Raw genomic sequence first — 27157 nt, forward strand, 5'->3', positions numbered from 1 at the left:
TGTTCCCCAAACAGATGTTATGGTATCTGGCACATAGTGGGCCCCCTCAATGATATTCATTTAATAAATTAACAGAATGAACATTATAGGAAATATAAATATGTGCACAATGGTCCCCACACAAGCTAAACATGGAATAAAAACTAACACATTAATGAATAAGGCTGCAACAACTCAAAAGAGTAGAACACTAAATGCTAAGTATTATGGTAAAAATTTCCACACTGTCAGGGTTGTAAAAATAATTTAGAGTTGGAAGTTAACCTGACAAATACAAGGGGCCTGGGAAAATTGGAGTGAGATATAACAGATGTAAGGATTGGTGAGAATTAAAATTATAAACTTGATTATGTAAGGTTATAATCTGTTGGCTATGAAAAGCCACTCTAAATTGATAATACGGAAATGACAAAACCAAAATAATTTTCCAGTCCATGTTGATTTGTCTGTAAAATGTGGGAGAAGTTGTGGCTTATTTTTCAAGCAGAATGTGATTCAACTTTTGCCTTAATGAACTAGACGACAATTTAGCCATTCTTACATTTAGGTTTTTTTTGTTGTTGTTTTGTTTTGTTTTTTTTGCAGCATGAGTATATTTATGTTACTGAAACATGAAACAGAGTTCTCTTCCGCAAGCTGAAGAATGAATTCCACAAACTCACAAACACTCACAGAGGCAAAGAGTTTATGTTAAAGGATAGAGACACAAAGCTCTCAGCCTAGACACTGAAAGGGGGTGAAGTGCCTGAAAAGGCAGGAATAGCAACACTGTATGTCTTTATCAGAATTGATCTGTTCATGTTTGGTTGGCTCCGGCCTGATGTGTGTAATTTCAGACCAATAAGTTTAAATGTCACAATGTCCAGTTTGTCATTTTTATGGCTTTCTTATGGTTCCCAGTTTCTCAGTTTCTCCAGACATTAAGTCACCATCCCTTGATCCTTTCTCAAGACTCCAGACCATTATTTAGGGACTAAATGTATGTTTAAGAGCTAATGGTCTACCTGGAGTTTTTCTCCTTGATAAACTGGACAGGAGTTAATGATGGTCTGGTCCTGAGTCTGAATGTTTTATGACCCTCCAAACTAGGAAGGCATTCCTCTGAATATGCAGGACCTGGAGCAATGACTATGGCTTTAGGCTAATGGAACAAAACGTTTCTGTGAGTGAATGAGTTAAAATTAAAGGTGAAATTAGAAAAAGAACCAAGACTCTAACCCTACACTTATTGCCCAATAATTTCTACCTCATTACCAAGTCCAGGCTTGCTCTGCTTGCCACAGGACAAGTCAATAAACCCAGAGACTAAGTATTGAGGCAAGGAATCATGACTACTCAGGAAGCTGGAAGATTGAGAAGATGGCAGACTTGTCTCCAAAAAAACCTTCTTATAGGGTCTGGATGCCAATTTTTTTGTATAGAACAGAGAGGGAGAGGAAGTAAGGAAGTAAAGTAAAAAGGCTATTTATCTTGCAAAATAGGAGGGGATGTTTTATTTTTTTTCTTTTCTGCAGCCATTCACAAGTGGACTGGGGTCAGATCATTGCCCAGTGAGCTGAACAAAACCACTTTTGTTTAACATTCAGGCAGAGGGGTAGAGTTCCCCAGGCAGGACATTATGTATGATTATAATAACAAAAGCAATGAAAAGCAAAGGTCAAAATCTGAGAAACAGATTCAGCACGGAGTCAAAATTGGCTCTTCCCTGTTACATTTACACATATCTTGATGTAGTACTTTGGTGATTAAATGAAATAACTCAGGTAAATCACCTTACAGAGTCCTTCGTATGCAGTGCATTCCTCATAAATACTGTCTTAATTTCCTTCCACTACCTCACCTGTGTGTAGGAAGGATTGCGCCACAGAGACACAGAAGGCAAGAACACCCTGTAGGCCAGTTTATCAATATAGACCTGTGTTAGTTTCCTAGGACTGCAGCAACAAAACCCCACAGACTGGGTGGCTTTACCAGCAGAAGACTTTTTTTTTTTCATAGTTCTGAAGGGTAGACTTACAAAACCAATGTATGGAGAAGGCCATTCTCTTTCTGAAGGTTATTAGTAAAGACCCTCCCTTTCCTTAACCAGAAATCTTTGACATTCCTTTGCTTATAGATAATTCACTTAAATCCCTGTCCTCATTACTACAAATTTTTTTTTTCTGTGTTTTCATCTCATTCCCTTTGATTTTTATAAAGAGAGTAGTCATACTGGTTTAAGGGCCCACCTTAATTCAATATGACCTCAATTTAACTCATATCTACAATAATCCTATTTTCAAATAATATTCTACAGTTCCAGGAAATACATAAATTTGGCAGACATTTTTCAACCAATACAACAGGTACGGTAAAATGACAGGGGTCTTCCCTGAGATGTCAGCCTCAAGAATGGAAAGACACTGGGTGGGTTTTAAACTTTTTAAATGAACAAACTAGTAGAAATAGGTGAAGATTGAAACCACAGTTGTTGGCAGCTATTTTTGACTTAACGTTTTATAGTGCTTTGTCTTCAAGAGTCAAAAGAAAAACAAATGCAAAGTTGTTCCTTTTATTATTCCCTTCGCTTCTACAATAAAAAAAGAATTATTAATACATAGTTCAATCCTGAAAAGCATCTCAGGCAGGAACTGTTCAGATCCCATTCTCTAGTACTCTGACCCACAATTGACTCTATTTCATCCCCATTTAAAATTTTAGAGTTAGAGTCATCTTAGGGAAGACTGTTTGTTACGAGACTCCTTCCTGAAGAAACCTATGTTTGTGTATTATTTAGCAAATATTTGTTGTATCATAAAAAAAATGATAGGCACTAATTACTAAATTGTGAAAAAGCCCAGATGGAATCATCATCAATGAAAAAGTAAACTAATAAATGGAAAATAATAAATGTTAAAACAACTCATGATTGCATGTACCACAAAATAGACTTCTGTGATTAGAAAAAAAAGAACAAAGGGTAAGGGGAAGTGGGCAGTGAAGAGCTTAGAATGATCTCAGGTGGGCTCAGCTTGCTACTGTTGCAGAAACCAGTGATTGAGAAACCAAACACCACACTGGGAGAATTGGAGAACTCACGTTTATTATGCTGGCCGGCCCAGAAGAGTTAACACTCCAAGCTGTGAGCCTCAAACGAAGGGGTTACAGAGTTTTTATAGACAGAATATAGTGGGCAACACTAGCTGCTAATCAGATCAGATCAGTTGCTCAGTCGTGTCTGACTCTTTGCGACCCCATGAATCACAGCACGCCAGGCCTCCCTGTCCATCACCAACTCCTGGAGTTCACTCAGACTCACATCCATCGAGTCAGTGATGCCATCCAGCCATCTCATCCTCTGTCGTCCCCTTCTCCTCCTGCCTCCAATTCCTCCCAGCATCAGAGTCTTTTCCAATGAGTCAACTCTTCACATGAGGTGGCCAAAGTACTGGAGTTTCAGCTTTAGCATCATTCCTTCCAAAGAAATCCCAGGGCTGATCTCCTTCAGAATGGACTGGTTGGATCTCCTTGCAGTCCAAGGGACTCTCAAGAGTCTTCTCCAACACCACAGTTCAAAAGCATCAATTTTCGGTGCTCAGCCTTCTTCACAGTCCAACTCTCACATCCATACATGACCACAGGAAAAACCATAGCCTTGACTAGACGGACCTTTGTTGGCAAAGTAATGTCTCTGCTTTTGCATATGCTATCTAGGTTGGTCATAACTTTCCTCCCAAGGAGTAAGCGTCTTTTAATTTCGTGGCTGCAGTCACCATCTGCAGTGATTTTGGAGCCCCCCAAAATAAAGTCTGACACTGTTTCCCCTGTTTCCCCATCTATTTCCCATGAAGTGGTGGGACTGGATGCTATGATCTTAGTTTTCTGAATGTTGAGCTGTAAGCCAATTTTTTCACTCTCCACTTTCACTTTCATCAAGAGGCTTTTGAGTTCCTCTTCACTTTCTGCCATAAGGGTGGTGTCATCTGCGTATCTGAGGTTATTGATATTTCTCCCAGCAATCTTGATTCCAGCTTGTGTTTCTTCCAGTCCAGCATTTCTCATGATGTACTCTGCATATAAGTTAAATAAGCAGGGTGACAATATACAGCCTTGATGTACTCCTTTTCCTATTTGGAACCAGTCTTTTGTTCCATGTCCAGTTCTAACTGTTGCTTCCTGACCTGCATACAAATTTCTCAAGAGGCAGATCATAGGCTGGTTTAAATTAAGGGATTTCGCGGGTGTGGGAACAGCAGTCAAGATTGGGAGGGGGATGCCTGACCTTTACACAGGCATGATTAAACAGGTTTGCAGGGGCTGGGCAATTGCAAAGAATAGCACAAAGGTGAGTGAGATAAGCTCAATACAATACCAGTTCCTAGTATTGTAAGTCCTCACTTTCTGAGACTTCGTGACCGTCGTGATCCAGGTCAGCTTGCAAGGAGCAAGCTGAGTTACAGAGGCAGAACAAGTAGGAGGTTATGTAAAACTTTAACTTTTCCTCTTCACTACAACTTGAAGGAGGTTTGGGTTCCCAGTCACAGACTGGGTGCACGTTGAGGTGGTAGAAGCATGAGATCCTAGCCACTAGTCCAGTGGTCAGTGACAAAGGCCCTGGCCCTTCAGCTTTGCAGAGAATTTCCACAAAGAAGGAAAGTAGTGAACTAAGGAAAGTATTTATTAAGAGGAAAAAGAGAACAGTAGACCTGAAGAGTAAATACTAAAGAGTACAGTGGATAGAGGCACATGGGCAGACTCATAGGGAGAATCCCCAAGTCTCCCCCTTGTAGCAGTTTGAATTACTTTTTATGGTGTATTTCTTCTGGGTTTCCTTTAGCCAGTCATTTTCATTTGGCCAGTCACAGTCCATATTTGGTATATCTCAGGATCCTTCATGTGTGCACATTCATCTCTTAGTCAAAATAGATTCTACTAAAGAGGCTTGTAGGTAGCCTGGCATTAGTTAGCATCCTTTGACCTCCAAGGAGATTTTCTGTGCATGTGTGATCAGGGAGACCTGACTTTGAAATAAGAAATATATATTCTGTGCAGGGCCCAACCTCCTCTCTTAATTGTCCTACTATTCTCCTCTTGGAGTTTTGGTCCATAGAGAATGAATCTCTGATTACTTTACCCTGGAGGGGCCCATCTGCCTCCTGCCTCAAGAAGATTAAGTTCAGTTCAATCGCTCAGTCGTGTACGACTCTTTGCGACCCCATGGACTGCAGCACTCCAGGCATCCCTGTCCATCACCAACTCCCAGAGTTTACCCAAATTCATGTCCACTGAGTCAGTGATGCCATCCAACCATCTCATCCTCTGCTGTCTCCTTCTCCTCCCACCTTAATCTTTCCCAGCATCAGGGTTTTTTCAAATGAGTCAGCTCTTTGCATCAGGTGGACAAAGTATTGGAGTTTCAGCTTCAACATCAGTCCTTCCAATGAATGTTCAGGACTGATTTCCTTTAGGATTGACTGGTTGGATCTCCTGCAGTCCAAGGGACTCTCAAGAGTCTTCTCCAACACCATAATTCAAAAGCATCAATTCTCAGGCACTCAGCTTTCTTTGTAATCTGACTCTCACATCCATACGTGACTACTGGCAAAACTCAAGAAGATTAGCTTGAAGTTTAAAAAAAAAAACTTTACAGGCAAACAAAAGTAAAATACACTTATGGGTATCTCTACACTTCTCTAACTTCTGATGGATCTCTTTCTCAAGTAAGATATTAATAGATAAAATACTGTCCTCTGAAGCAGTCTCATAAGCATTACATCCCCCTGGGCTCTCTGTATCTTCTACTCTCCTTTCTCTTACCTCTCTGGCATTTCTCAAAACTACCTTTTACCTTGATAATTGTAATTTTTACCAATGTTTCCTCTACCTTTTGGAATGTTCTTCTGCCCACCATTACCCTTCAGCACTGGAGGTGAAAGGATCTCACTCATCCTTTAAAATTTATCTCATTTCATCTCTTTTTATTAGAGTTTTCCTTAACTGGTCTAGTTGATGTTCCTCACAATCCTCATAATACTCTCACAATAGGGCTGATATTGAAGATATGGGCTTTGAAGTTAGAGGACATAAGCTGGAATTCTGGATAAACCCTGTGCTAGTTGTGTGATCTTGGACAAGTTACTATGTCTTTTAAACATCATAATTTTTATATTCACATTGAGGTATATCAAGAACTTGGAAATGGAAAATGTGCTCATTCACATCTGAGACTTTGTCACCTCATGGACTGTCAGGAACACCAGGCTCCCATATTCATAGGATTTTTCCTGGCAAGAGTACTAGAGTGGCTTGCCATTTCCTCCTCCAGTAGCTCTTCCTGACCCAGGGGTTGAACCCACGACTCATGCATTGCAGGTGGATTCTTTACCCTGAGCCACCTGGGAATTCCAAAATAAAGAATTTAACTCCTAAGTTTAAGTAATAAAATTAAGCATATAAAATACATTTTTCTTTAAATGTTTTAATAACAGAAAATGTGTTTCTTGAATTGATCGTAGCATATTACATTTTTTGAAAGCAACTAGTGAAAATGGTCTCTAATCAAGGAAATAGATTATGATAGAGATATCATCAGGGGCCAGTAGTCGTGATACTTAGATTCATATAGACCTTTTTTTCAGTGGCTTTTAACTTATTTCAAATAGGAACCTAATATAATGGGATGACTGGTTCAAATGATGTAGAAAATTAGAAATATAAGATTTAACTTGCCCGTGAGTGTCCAGGAGTCTCTGGCAGAAGCGTAGGTGGCAGTGACCTGCTACAGGGTTGGGGGCACCGACTGTAGCAGTGTGTGCATGGGACCTTTGGAAGGAGGTCACCATTATCTTTATCACCTCCACCATAGTTTAGCGGCAGATAAATAACAGGGAGGGACCACAGCCCCACCCATCAACAGGAAATTGGTCTAAAGATTTACTAAGCATGGCCCTGCCCTTCAGAACAAGACCCAGTTTCCCCTCAGTCAGTCTTTCTCATCAGGAAGCTCTTATCCTTCTCCATCAGAGGGCAGCAGACTGAACACCACAGTCACAGAAAACTAACCAATCTTATCACATGAACCACAGCCTTGTCTAACTCAGTGAAACTATGAGCCATGCCCTGTAGGGCCACCCAAGACAGACAGGTCATGGTGGAGAGTTCTGACACAATGTGGTCCACTGGAGAAGGGAATGGCAAACCACTTCAGTATTCTTGCCTTGAGAACTCCATGAACAGTATGAAAAGATATGACACTGAAAGATGAACTCCCCAGGTCGGTAGATGCCAAAGATGCTACTAAAGATTAGTGTAGAACTAACTCCAGAAAGAAGGAAGAGATGGAACCAAAGCAGAAACAACATCCAGTTGCAGATGCGACTGGTAATGGAAGTACAGTCCAAAGCTGTAAAGAGCAATATTGCATAGGAACCTGGAATGTTAAGTCCATGAATCAAGTCAAATTGGAAGTGGTCAAACAGGAGATGGCAAGAGTGAATTTCAACATTTTAGGAATCAGCGAACTAAAATGGACTGGAATGGGTGAATTTAACTCAGATGACCATTGTATCTACTAGTGTGGGCAAGAATCCATTAGAAGCAATGGAGTAGCCATCATTGTCAACAAAAGAGTCCAAAATTCAGTACTTGGATGCAATCTCAAAAAAGACAGAAAGATCTCTGTTAGTTCCCAAGTCAAACCATTCAATATGACAGTAATCCAAGTTTCTGCCCCAGTCAGTAATGCAAAAGAATCTGAAGTTGAACAGTTCTATGAAGACCAACAAGACCTTCTAGAATTAACACCCCAAAAATATGTCCTTTTCATTATAAGGGACTGGAATGCAAAAGTAGGAAGTCAAGAAACACCTGGAATAACAGGCAAACTTGGCCTTGGAGTACAGAATGAAGCAGGGCAAAGGCTAATATAGTTTCGCCAAGAGAATGCACTGGTCATAGCAAACAGCCTCTTGCAGCAACACAAGAGAAGACTGTACACATGGACATCACCAGATGGTCAACACCGAAATCAGATTGATTATATTCTTTGTAGCCGAAGATGGAGAACCTCTAGAAAGTCAGCAAAAACAAGACATGGAGCTGACTGTGCCTCAGATCATGAACTCTTTATTGGCAAATTCTGACTTAAATTGAAGAAAGTGGGAAAAACCAAGACCATGCAGGTATGACCTAAATCAAATCTCTTACAATTATACATGGAGGTGACAAATAGATTCAAGGGATTAGATCTGCTGATCTAACATATGTCAAGGCTGTATATTGTCACCTTGCTTATTTAACTTATATGCAGAGTATATAGTGCCTACAGAATTGTGGATGGAGGTTCATGACATTGTATGGGAGGCAGAGATCAAGACATCCCCAAGGAAAAGAAATGCAAAAAGGAAAAATGTTTGTCTGAGGAGGTCTTAAAAATAATTGAGAAAAGAAGAGAAGCTAAAGGCAAAGGCAAAAAGGAAAGATATACCCATTTGAATGCAGAGTTCCAAAGAATAGCAATGAGAGATAAAAAAAAGCCTTCCTCAGTGATCAAGGCAAAGAAACAGAGGGGAAAAAATAAAATGGGAAAGACTAGAATCTCTTCAAGAAAATTAGAGACACCAAAGGAATATTTCATACAAAGACAGGCACAATAAAGGACAGAAATGGTATGGACCTAACAGAAGCAGAAGATATTAAGAAGAGGTGGCAAGAATACACAGAAGAACCGTACATAAAAGATCTTCATGACCCAGATAACCACGATGGTGTGATTATCACCTAGAGCCAGACATCCTGGAATGTGAAGTCAAGTGGACCTTAGGAAGCATCACTACAAACAAAGCTAGTGGAGGTGATGGAATTCCAGTGGAGCTATTTCAAATCCTAAAAGATGATTCTGTGAAAGTGGTGCACTCAGTAGGCCAGCATATTTGGAAAACTCAGCAGTGGCCACAGGAAGGAAAAGGTCAGTTTCCACTCCAGTCCCAAAGAAAGGCAATGCCAAAGATTGCTCAAAACACTGCATAATTGCCCTCATCTCACACGCTAGTAAAGTAAAGCTCAAAATTCTCCAAGCCAGGCTTCAACAATATGTGAACCATGAATTTCCACATATTCAAACTGGATTTAGAAACAGCAGAGCAACCAGAGATCAAATTGCCAACATTTGTTGGATTATCAGAAAAGCAAGAGAGTTCCAGAAAAACATCTATTTCTGCTTTATTGACTATGCCAAAGCCTTTGACTATGTGGATCACAACAAACTGTGGACAATTCTGAAAGAGATGGGAATACCAGACCACCTGACCTGCCTCTTAAGAAACCTGTATGCAGGTCAGGAAGCAACAGTTAGAACTGGTCATGGAGAAACAGACTGTTTCCAAACAAGAAAAGGGGTACCTCAAGTATGTATATTGTCACCTTCCTTATTTAACTTACATGCAGAGTACATCATGAGAAACACTAGGCTGGATGAAGCACAAGCTGGAATCAAGATTGCCGGGAGAAATATCAGTAACCTCATATATGCAGTATTCATTCCAATCCCAAAGAACGGCAATGCCAAAGAAAGCTCAAACTACCGCACAATTGCACTCATCTCACACGCTAGTAAAGTAATGCTCAAAATTCTCCAAGCCAGGCTTCAGCAATATGTGAACCGTGAACTTCCTGATGTTCAAGCTGGTTTTAGAAAAGGCAGAGGAACCAGAGATCAAATTGCCAACATCTGCTGGATCATGGAAAAAGCAAGAGAGTTCCAGAAAAACATCTCTTTCTGTTTTATTGACTATGCCAAAGCCTTTGACTGTGTGAATCACAATAAACTGTGGAAAATTCTGAAAGAGATGGGAATACCAGACCACCTGATCTGCCTCTTGAGAAATTTGTATGCAGGTCAGGAAGCAACAGTTAGAACTGGACATGGAACAACAGACTGGTTCCAAATAGGAAAAGGAGTACATCAAGGCTGTATATTGTCACCCTGCTTATTTAACTTATATGCAGAGTACATCATGAGAAATGCTGGACTGGAAGAAACACAAGCTGGAATCAAGATTGCCGGGAGAAATATCAATAACCTCAGATATGCAGATGACACCACCCTTATGGCAGAAAGTGAAGAGGAACTCAAAAGCCTCTTGATGACAGTGAAAGTGGAGAGTGAAAAAATTGGCTTACAGCTCAACATTCAGAAAACTAAGATCATAGCATCCGGTCCCACTACTTCATGGGAAATAGATGGGGAAACAGTGGAAACAGTGTCAGACTTTATTGTGGGGGCTCCAAAATCACTGCAGATGGTGACTGCAGCCACGAAATTAAAAGACGCTTACTCCTTGGGAGGAAAGTTATGACCAACCTAGATAGCATATTCAAAAGCAGAGACATTACTTTGCCAACAAAGGTTCGTCTAGTCAAGGCTATGGTTTTTCCTGTGGTCATGTATGGATGTGAGAGTTGGACTGTGAAGAAGTCTGAGCACCAAAGAACTGATGCTTTTGAACTGTGGTGTTGGAGAAGACTCTTGAGAGTCCCTTGGACTGCAAGGAGATCCAACCAGTCCATTCTAAAGGAGATCAGCCCTAGGATTTCTTTGGAAGGAATGATGCTAAAGCTGAAACTCCAGTACTTTGGCCACCTCATGTGAAGAGTTGACTCATTGGAAAAGACTCTGATGCTGGGAGGGATTGGGGGCAAGAGGAGAAGGGGACGACAGAGGATGAGATGGCTGGATGGCATCACTGACTCGATGGACGTGAGTCTGAGTGAACTCCAGGAGTTGGTGATGGACAGGGAGGCCTGGCGTGCTGTGATTCATGGGGTCGCAAAGAGTTGGACATGACTGAGTGACTGAACTGAACTGAACTGATGCAGATGATACCACCCTTATGGCAGAAAGTGAAGAACTAAAGAGCCTCTTGATGAAAGTGAAAGAGCAGAATGGAAAAGTTGGCTTAAAACTCAATATTCAGAAAACTAAGATCATGGCATCTGGTCCCATATTTTCATGGCAAATAGATGGGAAAACAATGGAAACAGTGGCTGACTTTATTTTTGGTGTCTCCAGAATTGCTGCAGATCATGATCGTAGCCATGAAATTAAGACGCTTGCTCATTTGATGGAAAGTTATGACCAACCTAGACAGCATATTAAAAAGTAGAAACATTACTTTGCCAAAAAGCTATGGTTTTTCCAGTGGTTATGTATGGATGTGAGACTTGGATTATAAAGAAGGCGGAGCACCAAAGAATTGATGCTTTTGAACTGTGTTGTTGGAGAAGATTCTTGAGAGTCCCTTGGACTGCGAGGAAATCCAACCAATATATCCTAAGGGAAATCAGTCCTGAATATTCATTGGAAGGACTGATGCTAAAGCTGAAACTTCAACACTGGCTAATTGATGAGAAGAACTGACTCAGTTGAAAAGACCCTCGTGCTGGTAATGATTGAAGGCAGGGGGAGAAGGGGACAAGTGAGGATGAGATGGTTGGATGGCATCACCAACTCAATGGACATGAGTTTGAATAAACTCCGGGAATTGGTGGTGGACAGGGGCGTCTGCCATGCTGCAGTCCATGGAGTCACAAAGAATCGGTCACAACTGAGTGACTGAACTTGCACTTACCTTGTAAGCATACTAATCTAGCTTGGTGAAAGGAAGCTCTGGAACCACATTGTCTGTGTTCAAATCCCTTCTCTGACATTCTGTAGCTATAGGAGTTGGACACATTCTTAATTCTTTTAGCAATTTTCTTTTTTCAAATGTGAGTAATTATAGATTAGGTACATAAATTAAGTAATATAGTTTTTGTGAGGATTGCTGCTGCTGCTGCTAAGTCGCGTCAGTCGTGTCGATTCTGTGCAACCCCATAGATGGCAGCCCACTAGGCTGGCTCCTCTGTCCCTGGGATTCTCCAGGCAAGAACACTGGAGTGGGTTGCCATTTCCTTCTCCAATGCATGAAAGTGAAAAGTGAAAGTGAAGTTGCTCACTCGTGTCTGACTCTGCGACCCCATGGACTGCAGCCCCCCAGGCTCCCATGTCCATGGGATTTTCCAGGCAAGAGTACTGGAGTGGGTTGCCATTGCCTTCTCTGTTTTAGTAGAATTAATATAAATAAGATGTTTATAATATTTCTTGGAATGGAGTACCCATTGAGTACTTGTTTTCAATTATGACTAAATGCTAGGCACTTTCCTAGATGCAGGGAATTTGGTGATGAACCTTGGAAAGATTGGTATTAACACATAAACTAATATGTGTATGTAATTCCAAACAGTGATCACACCAAAATGGAAGTACATAATCAGAAGGACTAAAATAAGGGTAAGAAATAAGAAGGGTTAGTATAGAAAACTATTTAAGGAATGATTGTTCTCTGTCACTCATTTATGTCCAACTCTCTGCAACCCCATGTACTGAAGTTCCCCAAGCTCCTCTGTCCATGGGCATTCTCCAGGCAAGAATACTGGAGTGGGTAATCTTTCTCTTCTCCAGGTAGCCTTTCCCCACTCCATAAGGAATGATTAATTCCCCCTTAATATTGTAGCATTTTTTTTAAATAAATGGTTAAAACTTGATAAATTCTACCATTTATTTTTATTCTTATAAATAAGCCCTTTGTAATTTTGTTTTTTTTCACATATGTGAATATATATATATATATATATATATAGCTGTACAGAGAAAGAATAAGCATTATCTATTTTTACAGCCTATCAACTAAGAGTGTGTCAACCTCCACCACCCGTACCCAATGCTGAAATTTTGACAGAAGATGATGAATTTGAAATAGGTAAAGTCTCTTAAATTACTTTCAAAGAAAGCATACTGTTAACAAAGGTTTTGCTTAAAATCAATAAAAATAAAGAATAGTAGCAGCCTGTCTTAAACCTTCTTTCCCTGGATTGATGGGGATTGTTTAGAATTTGTAAGAATGGAAAACAGTGAAAAGAGGCAAGGTATTGTTAGGTAAGAAAAAAGAATTCTGTATTTTTAGGATGTACAGTTAGAAAACAGTACAGGAATCTGAGCCATATAACTATTCTGGTAGTTATTATTTTGCTACCTTCCAACACTGTAGTCTTAATTATTGTTCTTCAGATTCAGGCATAAACTTGATATGTATAATAAATGATATGCAGGGTGTATTAGATGACATATTTGATTTCCATATCCTTGAAAACAACGCATTATATTCCATGTGATCATAAATAAAGTCCTTTTAACACTGACTGGAAATTTAACCTCAATAATATCTCATAGCTTGAAAAACTATGTAAGAAAATAATGCATCTTAATGTAACATAATAAATTTCATCATTATTATCTATTAATATTAATTTTGGTTGAGAAATGTAAGAAAATATCAATGACCAATGTGAAACTAATCTTGATAGCAGTAACTAGTAATCCTTTTAAACTGCTTGATATACTTTTAATGACTATCTTACCCATACCAACAAAATTATTTCCTTACTACTATTGCTTATATATAATCAGATTGCCCCAGTACCAGTTTTACTGGTATTTATTCTTGGCTTCAGTTCCAATTGGTCAGTGCTCATGACTTACTAGTAATTTAATATTCTGAATATCATTGCTGCTTACAGCTAATAGAATTTTTATACTGATTGAAAATAACTGAAAGAAAAAATATTCAAATTTTATAACTGAACCATCTGTTTATTTTAACCATTACCTTGGTGCTTAATGAAGCCCTTTCTGCCTGTTTTTTCAATAGGTGATATTATTAGATATCAGTGTCTTCCAGGATTTACTTTGGTTGGTAATGCAATTCTGACCTGCAGATTAGGAGAACGACTCCAGATGGATGGAGCACCTCCCGTTTGTCAAGGTACCAATTCTTATGATTATTTATTTCTAAGTATTTGTTTTATGTTTAATTCAGTACTAACAAAATTGAGAAAACTCTATTTTATATAATTATTATATTTAACTGAAAGTAATTTAAAAATTATACTACTCGTATATGGTGTTTTTCATTCCATTATTTATCAGATTTAACTAAACATTGTTTATTCATCCGAGGTTTAATTTTTCTAGTTTATCCCATAGTCAGTTCAACTTATTTAAATTACTTTTGCTGTGAGGTTTGGAAGTGGAGATAGAAAGCAAGAGAAACCACTTTAAATAAAGGTTCCAATGTGGATTGCAAGTAGCTTCTGTTCTAACCACTAGAATCATTAAACTTTATTGAGGACATATGAAGAATGAAGATCTAAGGGAATAAACAAAAGAAAAGTTGTAAATAGTCCCTTCTATGAAAGCAAAATGGTGTAAGGAATATGACAGCCATATAAGCTGTAGCATAGAGTGGTAAGGTAGAATCATATAATTTTAAACTGTTTATATGAGAGGGAAAGCTTGATGGAGGCATTATTCCCTTAGTCCTGGGTCTGAATAACCAGTGATACTTACTTTGGTAGAACTGAGCTAGCAAAAGAGTTAGCCAAGAAACAGAGGTATATGCAAAGACACAAAAATGAAAGATGGTGAGATGCAGACTTCAAGGAATTCAGTGTTACAAGGACAAGACCATTATGGCTCTTGAATGATGTATTGGGATTTTGATGTTTGGAAATCATGTATTATTAACTTGTGTAGCTCCTAGGGCCATAATAGTGCCTAATACACCTGACAACCTCTTGCCTGGAAAATCCTATTGCCTGGAAAATCCTATGGATGGAAGAGCCAATCAGGCTACAGTCCATGGGGTAGCAAAGAGTCAGACATGACTGAGTGACTTCTCTTTCTTTCTTTCTTTTACATAGTAATTAATTATAAACATTGGTTAATTTGAGTAAAATTGATTTTGATTATCCCTCCCCAGATTTTATTGAATTGCTTCCTTCACTACGGTTTATTCCTAAGAAATAAAAATCAATTTTCCATGCAGTATCTTAACTCTTATAATGATAAAATTAAAATTCTGTTTATTATTTCGAACATGCTATCAGTAGGAAGAAATGTTTGATTTTTCTACCTTTATGGAGTCCTTAGAAGATAGGGGCTTTTAAAGCATTAAGAAAGAGAAGATGAGTTTGGAGGTATAACCAGCACCAGTATAAGAATTTCCCTTGATCTTAATCAATGATTTTGTAGGCCATCTTAGGGTTGGTTGTTAATTCTGAAGTCTATTATCTATATTCCTGAATGAACAAGCAATTATATATCAAGATTTCTTCCTTGACCCAATATATAACTTAATTGTGAGCTCTTAGAAATACTTCTTATTTATATCTAGATCCAAATTCAGCATTATTTTTAATTAAAAAACAATTTTGTTAACCTGGTTATTTGAGTCCCTCATATCTCAAGACTTTCAATATCTTATTTCTAAAATTAGAATTTCCTGTAGTAAGTGTGTCTCCTCCTATTTAATCTACTGTGGAGAATACAAAAAAGGAGACAATCTATGTTTGTTTCATAATAACACTATGGGTACTAGCTAAAGTTAATTATCCCTCAGAATGAGTTTAGACAGAGTTACTATATTAATTAATTGACCTAACACTTAGGCAAAAAAAAAATCTGATTTTAAATATTTGTTTAGGGACTTCCTGGGTCCAGTGGCTAAGATTCCATGTTCCCAGTGCACGGGGAAGAGGTTTGATCTGGGGAAATGAGATCCTGCCACACAGTATGGCAAAAAAAAAAAAATTTTTTTTCTTCAATTGAATTAATTCACAGTCCTGCTAAACAATTGCCATTCGTTTGGAATCTGTTGTAACTAATCTATACTGTTTTTATTAATTTATTTTAAATTATTTTACTTTTTCACTTCTCATAAAAGAGGCTACATCACTTTTGTTATTCCTCCCTGGATCCTCTTTAGTTCTTTATATCACACTTAAAACATGGAAAGCATTTCTAAATATGATGTTCTTCAAAGGGTTTAATATAAATGGAATATAATAAGTGATTAAGGCTGCCCTGGTGACTCAACAATAAAGAATCCACCTGCCAACGCATGAGGCATAGGTTTGATTCCTGGGTTGGGAAGTTCCCGTAGAGAAGGAAATGGAACCCATTCCAGTATTCTTGCCTGGAAAATTGCATGGATGGAAGATCTTGGTGGGCTAGAGTCCATGGGGTTGCAGAGTCAGACAGGACTTAGAAACTAAAACATGTATAAAGGGGAAAAATTGTATACACTTCTTAAAGTTGTGGTGGCAAATCAGTGATATAATACACAGAAAGTGCTTAACAGTATATTCTTGCTTTATATTGGTTAGTATGAGAATAGGTTAATTTTAGTATTTACAGTAAGTTATATTGAATTGTCTCAGTTTTTCAAATGTAATATGGAATATTTGTTCAGTCGAAAACATTGGGACCATTAAGACATACACTTGCTTTTCTATAACAATAGCCTAAGAAGAAAGTTTAAAAAGCAAAGAAATTATAGCCATAAAATTAACTAACTGCAATAATAGAAGCATACATTAAGAGGCGCCAAGAAGGAAATAAGCAGTTCTGCTTGGACTAATGGAGGAGAAATTCAGGAAGTATTTCACAGAGGATGAGACTTGGTCTGGGTTTTGAGGTGCCCAAATATTTCAAGTGTATCAGACGAGAGGAGGACATTTGAAACAGAAGCACTAACAGATATGCTGAATTGAGAAAATTATAGGTTATTCAGTATGTTTGGAGCATTCTGTTTCAGAGGAGGAACAGCAGAAAACAAAGCTGGAGAGGCATGCAGGGACTAACCTTGAAGGCTTTGAAGGTGCTGAATGGTTTTTAGTGAGGGGTTGACATGTTCAGTAACACTCACCTAGCTAAATATTTCAGAAATATTAAATATCAGTAGCTGGGCACACACAACATAACCCTTTTCTTAAAACTTACTTGTCATATCTTTTAATTATCTATATCCTTTATTTCAATATGCCATAGATATATTCATTAATCTTTATCTTTGATTCATTTTTTTCCATTCCATTTCTAACCTTAAAATTTCTTTGTTCATTTGTTTATTTTACATATTTTTCACTTTGTAAAAAGCAAACATCAGATTTCTCTTTTTAGACTGAGAATGATCCAATACTATTTGTTGAATTGTTACTTTTTAATTTTGAAATCACATCCAAGATGCAAACATCTCAGATTGAATAAGAGAAATAGAAGCAATAAAAAAAGAAAGAAAACAGTTCTTGGATTAGCTATAGTATATTCTATAGTAAATATTCAAATATCTGTATATTAATTTATGGCAGATTTTATTAACTCAAGTTATTTCAAGTTATTAACTTGATTGAAGAACAATCATATGTTGTCATAATTTACTGGTGTATTATAGTTTGGAGATGCAGTTGATATATTGTTATGAAATGAACAGCTTATGCTTTTTCTTACCTTTTTGGTCTGGAAAGGTAACTGGTGACCCCAAAATTGTTTTAAATTCTCGTGGTTTAAGCATATTCCTGAGATTAGAGAAGTAGCTTTGTCTGGAATGAATATTCTGAGGTAGGGCAACTTCCTGTCTGTTCTCACATACCTGAGTGAATGAAAGTTTGAGGACAAAAGAAAAAGTCAAGAAGGAATAGGACTTAAATAAGAGACAGAGGGAAAAGAACATAAGATGAAGAAAGATAGGGAAATAATATAAAGATAGAGAGGGAAGTAAATGCCTTATCTTTTAATTATCTATATATTTATATTTATTAATCCAGAAAGAAAATGTGTCTCCCATGTAATAAAAAGGAAATTAATATTATGCAATTTTGGGACATTGCTTCATTTTTTGAACTGCAAGCTTACTATACAAGTTGTCATTTTATACACATAGTTCAAAGTATTGTTTCCTTTATTGTTATTTAACATAGAAACAGAATATCCAGTATTTAAAATGCAGTTTTCACTTAAGTCTGAAACATGAGCATTATCTAATGATTCATTTTTTCTGACAGTTCTCTGTCCCGCCAATGAATTACGCCTGGATTCCACGGGAGTCATATTGAGCCCTGGATATCCTGACAGTTACCCAAATCTTCAAATGTGTGCCTGGAGCATTTCTGTGGAAAAAGGATATAACATCAGCATGTTTGTAGAATTCTTCCAGACAGAAAAAGAATTTGATGTTCTTCAGGTGTATGATGGTAACCATAGGTTATATTTATTGGATATTCACAAATTCAATTCAAATGCTCTAAGTATACATTCAGGCCTTCAATACAAACAACTGCCTATATGACTTTATTTTATCTTAAGGATAATTTTAGAAGTAGCAACATCAAACTTACCTATATACCATATGAAAATTGCACTTAGCTTGATCATTTTGTTATGAATTGTAGCTGCTTTAGCTATGGAATTAAAATGTATAAACAAACACATTATGTTAAGTTATTGTTTATGAAGTAAATTGGTCCTGGATGAATTTCACCATATTTAATACCATTCTAAATATATGAAATACTAAACAGAAATTGCTCAGTTATATCTAAATTCTATTATTTTCTTTCTGAAGGACCAAATATTCAAAGTCCAGTGCTTGTTTCACTCAGTGGGGATTATTCATCTGCCTTTAATATAACAAGCAATGGTCATGAAGTATTCCTTCAGTGGTCAGCAGATCATGGCAATAACAAAAAAGGCTTCCGGATAAGATATATAGGTATGTGATACTTATAACTTCAGTGCAAATCTCACCTGCATCCTCAGTATGGTTGTGATTAAGGAGCACAGACACAAATACTATTCAGTTAGGTATAAATCTGAATCATAATTCCTCTATTGATGTTTCTTGAGTTATTTATATAACATTTCTGTCCCTCTGTTTCCTTATTATAGTGATAAACAGTACTATGTCTATCACATGATATTTGAAATAATTAAAAGCACTTAGAGTATTTATGACTTAAGTTAATTATAAATGTTGATACTTTAAGTGCTTATTTTCCCAAGACAGGTTTCCCTTGAACACTCAAAAAATAATAGTGTTGCTCAATTGTGTGTATTTGACCTATTTAATATATAAATAACTCCTTTAATAAGTTTAAACAAAAGATAAACATACACTTGTAAAAACCTTTGTTTTCATCATTGCCCACTGATTTATGATACTTGCTAAAATGTTTTAAATATTAAAATACAAAATGATAAATAGATCACTTAAAAACCTTTAGTTTTTAAAAAATTGTTATTTTCATCATTGCTTTTCACTGAGTAATAGTGAAAAAGATGAGGGCTGAAAATTCTTCTTAATATCATGATGAAATAGCTTTTTCTATATGCCTTCCTGTTTATGAAGTCTACTGATACTGAACCCAAATTTTCCTGTTGAATAAGTATACATGGTTTTGCATTATGCAAAGATTATATCCCTTTTCTTTATTACCATCCTAAGTCATGTCAGAGGCCATGGGTATGTGCTCAGGAACAAAACACTTCAGAACCAATCAGTCATCTCTTTATTTAGTGTTCAGATCATGTCTTCTGAAGCCACGGATCATTGCAAATCAGCTCTACTGAAAATTACTTTCTTAAATACTTTATAAATTATTCTGACACAATTGTAGACATAAACTTAAATAAATTTGATTCTAGTTTTAAAGGTAAACTGTTGAATTTTACTCATTTATATAAATTTGCATATATAGTATAAAATATAGAAATATAATATTTTTTGTCTACTTTGATTTTTAAATTATAAGATGATAGTTTGTCAACAATGTGTCTTTTCCATATTAGAGGTAAGTTGTTACTGACATTACATGATAGTGTATTTATAATTTTTATCCTATAATAAATATCCATTGTTTGAAATATTATTAAGCATACAAAGGAGAAATATTTAAAGACTGAAATATGTACCCAAGTCATTCTTAATACATTTTCACATTTGAATCAAAGTTTCTATCGTATGAACTTTATATATATCTTTTTACTAAAGCTGTGCCCAGACTATTTAAAAAGTCAGAACATTAAGTTGTATTTTTAATGATGATAATAACTTAAAGGGAAACCATTTAAATCCAACAATTATAAGCATTAGATTCACCATATTAAAGACTGTATTAAAGACTTATTTATGTTGATCTTCATGACAAAGTTGGACATAAATATAATGGAAACATCATTTTTAGCCCTAAGAATGACTTGACATATTGAGTACATATTTTGCCTTTAGAAAATGACAGGTTATGACACATATATTCCAAGTCCATCTCTTTCTTACTATTTACCCCTAAAGTCTCATTTTTTTCTCAGATGAATACATTGAAGTTTCAAAGGGTAAATGGATCCTGCCAGGCTGAATAGTCTCAAAAGTACATGTATATAAAAAAGCCAGTTGACATTATCTTTTGACATTTCAGACTTCAGATGAAAAAAGTTTTATTTTATTGGCATTTTTTATCACCATATGTAAGCACTCTTGACAGCATGGAAATTCTTTAATAAACTGGGAAAGAAGATTATGAAATGTGGAGGGGTCTATTTTAGACATCCACCAAAATGAAATGCATGCCCTAACATGACATAGGTGTCTGGAGATAATTTCAAAGTGACATGTAGATACATGCTTTAAAATATTTCTACCCAAACTGTGGCATATAGGCCTTTCAAACGACAGGAAATAATACCATTCCAAAAGTCAATGAACTATTTGTATGGCTTTTGAACCTTCAGGGTGTTACAAAAGTATAATGTATTTCAACTTAGGAGACATCTTCAGTGACGATAAGAATTTTAAAAAGTCCAGAAATAGTTATGTATCCTAAAGGTTGTGTCAATAGATTGTCAAGTGGATGGCAAATAATATGATGTCCATATGAAGTAAAATTTACCTAGATGGCAGTTGAATTGACCAGTTTTTATGAACTAGTATTATTATATTTTTAATAACTGGATTGTAAAGAGTTTCTGATTCATTAGTTATACAGTGATTTTAATTTTCTTTTAAAAAAGCTTTCTACTGTAGTACACCAGAATCCCCGCCTCATGGATACATTATCAGTCAAACAGGAGGACAGCTAAACAGTGTGGTCCGCTGGGCCTGTGATCGAGGATTCCGACTTGTCGGGAAAAGCAGTGCTGTGTGCAGAAAGTCTTCCTATGGATATCACGCATGGGATGCACCGGTCCCTGCTTGTCAAGGTGAAGTATATTAACCAAAAATGGCCCATTGATAAAAGATTAACCTCGTTTAGCTTTTTCATTTAGATTGCTGAAACTTCTAAAATTATAAACATTCAGAAGCATGTTATAGACACCTCTAAGGAAAATAAGGCTTGAAAACACAGGCTGATAAATTTGAGGAGCATGTGACACATTGTTTTATAATGCTTCATTTGTTGTTATGTGATTTATGTCTTTACTCTCTCCACTTATATGAATACTCTACTCATACATCTACCATCCCGTCACTTAGCTGTCAGAAATGAATGACCTGGAGCTGGATTTTGTGTTAGTGTGGAATCTGCGAGAGAAAAGAGAGGAAAAGATGGCCAAGGTCACTGAAAACATTCATTCTCAAGTATGCAAACATGTGTTCTCAGTGTAACAAATGTAAAAGAAAATGGAAAATGTAGCCAATGACCACATTATTTTTTCTTCACTGTTTAGCTAACTTGACAGAAATGACTTTCATTTTGTTAAAAATCAAAGCACACTCTGAGCATTGATCTTGCAATGCAAAACAATGACAAATCAACAAATGGCATATTTTAGAGCTTTGGACTAGGTCCAACAATGTTTTTAAAAAGTAGTTGAGTCTCTTACTAGGTATAGTCATAAAGACAAGTTTAACAGTTCCACAGGAAGATGTAATGTCATTGGACTTTGACAGTCTTAAACATATCACATTATTTTGCAATATCAAATTTAAATTTATATTTGATTTATTTTACCCAGCATATGAAAGCATATATAACAACTGTGAACCCTTACATTAAAAATGCAAAGCACTTTTAATAAATAATGGGTGTTACCTCTAATTTACCTATTGAAGGCAATTTATATAAAAAATAAAATATAAAACAAATCAATTAAAATTTAAAATTTAATAACAGCAAGTTGAAATGAATAAAGATTTGATATTACCAGGTAACTGAAATGGTTTACTTGTTAAATTGTGATCTCTAATTCATGAAAATATAGCTTTCATAGATATATGGAAAACAATGAGAACTGAAAAACTGTTTGTTTTATTGATGCAGAAACATTAATTACTTATTAGATAGTGGGTTACCAACACTGAAGGCACTGACTTCTTATAGAATAGATACATTTAATAAACTGTCAAAACATCTGCTTTTCTTTAACCAATGAATAGTAAATGTATTTATACATTTCTAGTATTTCATATGGATTTAAAATAAACATTTAAATGTTCTGAACTTTGAACAATTAAATATCAGTTATCAAGAATTATTCATGTATATAATTAATCTTTAAGAAAACTTTAGTGAAAACAGTTAACTATTGGTTAAAATAAAAAATTATACTGAACTTTCTGAAATTTTGACATTGTTTTGTAATGTTAGCATTATAATTTCATGGATTTTTTGGTATATAATATGACGTTTATATATAGAGCCGTTTTTACTGTTCTTGACTTGAAATTTTTCTATAATTACAAAAGATAAATCAAAATATAGCTAAAAAAAGACATTTTACATAGCAAAGTGATAAAATATTTATATTAATAACTTGAAGAATCATTTCCAAAATTGACCCTTGATTTTCACTGCAACAAATTTAAAAGATTAATTATTTTATAAAAAAATTTTATTGTATGTGACCTGTGTTTGGATATAACTAATTAAAATGAAATGGCTAAATATCATTGGAAAGAGCTATATACACAATACAGTTTTTTGATGTTGTTGTTCCAAATTTGTTTTGCATTCTTCAGTCATTTTTATTCTTCTTGTCTCTTTTACTTGAGCTGTGGTTAGACAATGTGAACATAGTTAAAGATAGAAAAAGTATTCTGTTGTCTCTATTTGGGTTTAGTTAGGTGTTTTATTTGTCTGTATATCGACTGATCATTATTGACCCCTTGAATTAAATCATTATCATCCCTCTACACAATTGAGTGTTGTACAGTGCCGTGTCCAGCACAGCGGGTGAGAAAGACTTGAAACGGGGTGAGCGCCTAATGAAACGACAGACAGATAACTTGGCATGCAGTGAGTCAGGGGGCCCTCCCGCTCTCTATGGCGGGAAGACAAAATGACTCCTTTCAGCCCACACTTTTATTGGTAGAAGTCATATGAGATCATTAGGAAATAGCTATTCTGGGGAGTTTGATCAGCACACCATAAAGAAGGAGTAAAGTTAAGGCTCTTCTGTTAATCAGGGACATCTTGTTTTGTGTCCATGGGGACGGCCGCAGGGGCAGGCAGTGAAGCAGAGCAGAAAGCAGGTCCTGTCCCTAGTATGTCCGGTGGACATGCTTAGGAGGACAATCAGGAGGGCGCAGTTTGCCGCACCCTCGAGTCATGTGGCTGGTTCTGGTCTCTGCTCCGCCAGGCTGCAACAGTACAGGGTTATGCAGAAACAGTCACTTTATATTTCCTGTTTTTACTTTTAATTTGTGATTTTTGAGAGCTCTTGGAGAGAAGCCTCTGACGATCACTCAGTGATGAAGATTCTTCCGAACTTTGTTTTTCATTTTTAGCTAAGAACTTAAATTGTAACATTTAAGAACAGGCACATTTGTTCTATCATTTTAGTATGTTGTCTTTTTTTTCAGTTCTGAAATATAGTCATTTTATACTAACCATGTATATGAAATCTATACTATTTAAATTTCACTGTTACTTTACTATAAGTTTAACCTACACCATCCCAACAATGTGCAGTTAACAGTCTTCAGCAGGGATTTAGTGGGTATGGTTTGTTAAAAATTGAAATTCCCAGAAGTCCTAAGTGGAAATACTAACATTGCTTTAATAGACATCAGGGAATGATTTATGTTTGGAACACTATTTTAGAGGTCTATAATTAGATAGCTGGGATAATAACATAATTATATGAGATTGCTTATATAATTTATTAAATCAAAATTACTTTTCTGTTTATAATTTATAAGTTATCAAATTACAAAAGATCAAACTATTTAACAATAGGGGGTCTGCCATTTAATTTTGAGAATTTTTTTATAGGTTTAGCTAAGATTACTTTTTTTTTTTTTACCTTGTAGTCAATTTGCATGGATTAATCAAAATTAAACACCTAAGTGAAGGGCTTTATAAGAGAAGCAGAAATAATTTTAGGTTGAAATGAGAGACAGGTAAATAGAATACAACTTTTATAAATATTCCAACGAAACTCACATTTTTCTGTTCTTTTCCTATGACAAAAATATAGTTACAAGTCCAAAATGTCTTATGTAAAAACAATAAAATGAGCTATTTCAGAAATTAGAAATTTTATGACCAGATGTCATAAATAACTCCAGTTGGTTCAAGTCTATACCTATATTCAAATATATTAATCTTTCTGCAGATAGATGTATGAATCTTTATACTGAATATTATATAAAAGATACAGAGAATCTCATTTAGGGTTTGTCTGCCAAATATGTTCTTTGAAAGTTTATTTTTTTTTCTTTTTGGAGATGCAATTGTGGACATGTAGAGCACCGATTGAAAGCAACTGACTTCAGGGGACTTCTGTATAGACATTTTAACTTATGTGAAAATATCTTATATATAATAAACTATTTAAATACAAATCTATACTGTAAATAACACCTTATGGTAAAACTAACGTTCATGTAAATTAGATTTATTGTAAATAAAAATCAAGACATCAAAGACATATCAGCAAAATGCAGAAATATCCAAGCTACACTGAGAACAGTAAGTCCTGGCCCTGTATTTATTAGACATATCCATACACGTCATATTCCATGAATGGTACTTAAGCACATAGAGTTTGACTGGACCTAAGATAAGGTAATATCCAGCCTCCAGGTAAAAACTTCTGTTTTCCTCTTGCCCCAAATCCTCATGAGTATTGGTTATCACCACCTGTAAACTCTTTAGTCAAATTGAATAGAGCCAATTTGATAGGCCCAGACATGAGTTAGCACTAATACAAATCTATATTTACCTACCTTGCCTTCTTATATAATCTATAAACATGCTGATAATCATGCACACACTGACAAGAAACTCAGTAAGAAACTAAGAAAGAAAGCATTAATAATGTATGGATTCCCCAATTTAAAAGCACTTTCAACAAGAGTTTGAAATAAATGATTCAGAAAATGTTATAGCTCAGAGAAGCTTTTTGGGGAGATATTCTGAAATTGTTTCAGAGGAATTAATAAAATTCCAAATAGTTTTATGTGCTTTACAGTTAATGAGACAGCTAATTATTTTTCTGCTTCTTTGGTCTTTTATGTATGTATTTAATTTAGCAATTTCCTGTGGGATTCCTAAAGCTCCAACAAATGGAGGAATACTCACAACAGACTACTTGGTAGGAACTCGAGTTACCTATTTTTGTAATGATGGATATAAATTGTCATCTAAGGAGCTTACCACGGCCATATGTCAATCAGATGGAACTTGGAGCAATCATAACAAGACCCCTCGTTGTGTTGGTATGTATGTTAAGGAAATTTCATCACTTGTGTTTCTACTGGTATCTTATATGATTTAAAACTTTATGTACCAAATTGTAGAGCTCTTCCCTGAAGTGATGTCTAAGAAATAAAATTAAGCTGTCTTGTGCTATAAAGAACTAGAATATAGTGTAAGGACTTTTTACTCATTTTCAGAAGCTCTAGAATATATATGTCAAGAGAATAAAGTAACATTTTATTTTACATAAAAATTTTTATTTACTTTGTAGAAAGGCATCCATCAGTCAGCATGTTTTCAATACATAGGCCTTTTGAAAAAAATGTTTAAGTTTGCATGAATTAAATTATATTTAATACATTCAGTTCTGGCTTTTATAAACATAAATGATGCTGTTGAGATGATCCAAACTTTTTAATAATTGTCAAAATTCTTCATAGAGCTTATATTTAGAATATTTCTCATTGCTGTCATTAATACTGTAATAGGTAAAATAATATTATATAATGGTTATTGAAAATAATTCACATAAAATATTTGATAGCAAAAGGATTGGAAATGTGTTTAAGGTTTTTAATTTTTCTCTATAAAACACTTATTTATTCTCTTTTAGTACTGACATTTCGACTTAGCTGTGATTTCATTTAAAATGGGATTGTTAAATTATTTGAAATCTTAACGTAAGTGTCTAGTAATGCATTTACTTATGATGAGCAACTTTTGAATTAGCTGAAGTTTATATTGACACTGGGAACTGAGTTCTGTTCATTCAGCAAAAGAGTGAATACTGAAAACTCAAACACTCACGCAGGCAAAGTTTATTTTAAAGGACAGAAATATAAAGTTCTTAGCATAGACACTGAGAGGGGGTAAAGAGCCCCCAAAAGGCGTGAATAACAGCAGTTTGTATCTTCATTAGAATTAATCTGTTCAGTTTTGGTTGGCTAAAGGCCAGATGTGTGTAATTTCTGACCAATCAGTTTAAATGTTGCCATGTCCAGTTTGTCATTTTTATGGCTTTTTTGGGTCCCCCATTTTCTCAGTGTCTCCAGACACTATGATGCATCCATTGACTCTTTCTGAGGACCTCAGACAATTATTTATGGACCAAATGTATGTTTAAGAGTTAATGGTCCACCTGGAGTTTTTCTTCTTGATGAACTGGACATCAATTAATATTGGTCTTGTCCTGAGTCTGCATGTTTTATGACCCTCCAGACTAGGTAGACATTCCTCTGAATGCCTGGAAACTGGAGCAACTATGGCTTTAGGCTAGTGAAGCAAAACATTCATATGAGAGAATTAAAATTGAAATTAGAAAAGAACAGAGCCTCTGACCCTACACTGACTGCCTAACAATTTCCACCTCAATATCACAAGTCTTGCATAAAAAGATGATTCTCATAAAACAGATTTTCTCAAAAGATATAGTCAGTAATAGAGATTCTAGGTAAATGGAACAATGTGTACAAATACTTTCAACTGTGAAATAGCATGACATGTTCAAGAAACTTCCAATAATACCATAGAGCTGAGGGAAAGATTAGCATGAAAAAAAAAATTACTAAAGACTTTTTATGGCACAAGAGTGAAGGAAGTAAGGAAGTGA

The 27157-nt window shown here is 35.7% G+C and overlaps 1 protein-coding gene across 1 annotated transcript in view; it reads left to right on the forward strand.

Moving 5' to 3' along the window:
• The window catches only part of CSMD3 (CUB and Sushi multiple domains 3), a 1469335-nt gene that overhangs the window by 1347608 nt on the left and 94570 nt on the right, over positions 1-27157 (forward strand). The window contains exons 46-51 of the mRNA XM_061439111.1: positions 12696-12776; positions 13725-13838; positions 17917-18105; positions 18477-18623; positions 20918-21106; positions 25383-25568. Coding sequence (XP_061295095.1) covers positions 12696-12776; positions 13725-13838; positions 17917-18105; positions 18477-18623; positions 20918-21106; positions 25383-25568 — 906 coding nt within the window. The remainder of the gene's footprint in view (positions 1-12695; positions 12777-13724; positions 13839-17916; positions 18106-18476; positions 18624-20917; positions 21107-25382; positions 25569-27157) is intronic.

Source organism: Bos javanicus, chromosome 14, assembly GCF_032452875.1.
Source record: "Bos javanicus breed banteng chromosome 14, ARS-OSU_banteng_1.0, whole genome shotgun sequence".
NCBI classification, from domain to species: Eukaryota; Metazoa; Chordata; class Mammalia; order Artiodactyla; family Bovidae; genus Bos; species Bos javanicus.